This window comes from Mastomys coucha, unplaced genomic scaffold (genome assembly GCF_008632895.1).
Source record: "Mastomys coucha isolate ucsf_1 unplaced genomic scaffold, UCSF_Mcou_1 pScaffold5, whole genome shotgun sequence".
NCBI classification, from domain to species: domain Eukaryota; kingdom Metazoa; phylum Chordata; class Mammalia; order Rodentia; family Muridae; genus Mastomys; species Mastomys coucha.
In genome coordinates, this window is record NW_022196911.1 from 116034965 (window position 1) to 116035224 (window position 260).

Consider the following 260-nt stretch of genomic DNA (forward strand, 5'->3'; position numbering starts at 1 on the left):
TAGGCCCCAGTGGTTCATCTGGATCCTCACCAGCCAATGTGTGTCCTGTTCTTTTAACAGCTTGCCCCAACGGCCATCCATGCACGGTAGGAGAGGTGAGTTTCACTCTTTGGGATATAATCTGGTTAGGAGGAGGCTCAGACTGTGTGTTCCACTGGTGCACAGCATAGGTGGGCGGGAGGACGGAACCTTGACCTTCTGGTAAAACACAAACTTGTTCTAAGGACCAGGGTATCCAAGCAAGCACCTACCAAAACCTA

General features: G+C 51.2%; 1 protein-coding gene across 1 annotated transcript in view; it reads left to right on the forward strand.

Annotated features, from left to right (window-relative positions):
- Nucleotides 1-260, forward strand: part of Rnf213 (ring finger protein 213) — a 110078-nt gene that overhangs the window by 88388 nt on the left and 21430 nt on the right. The window contains 1 exon segment of the mRNA XM_031354095.1: nt 61-95. Within this exon segment, the coding sequence (XP_031209955.1) occupies nt 61-95 (35 nt within the window).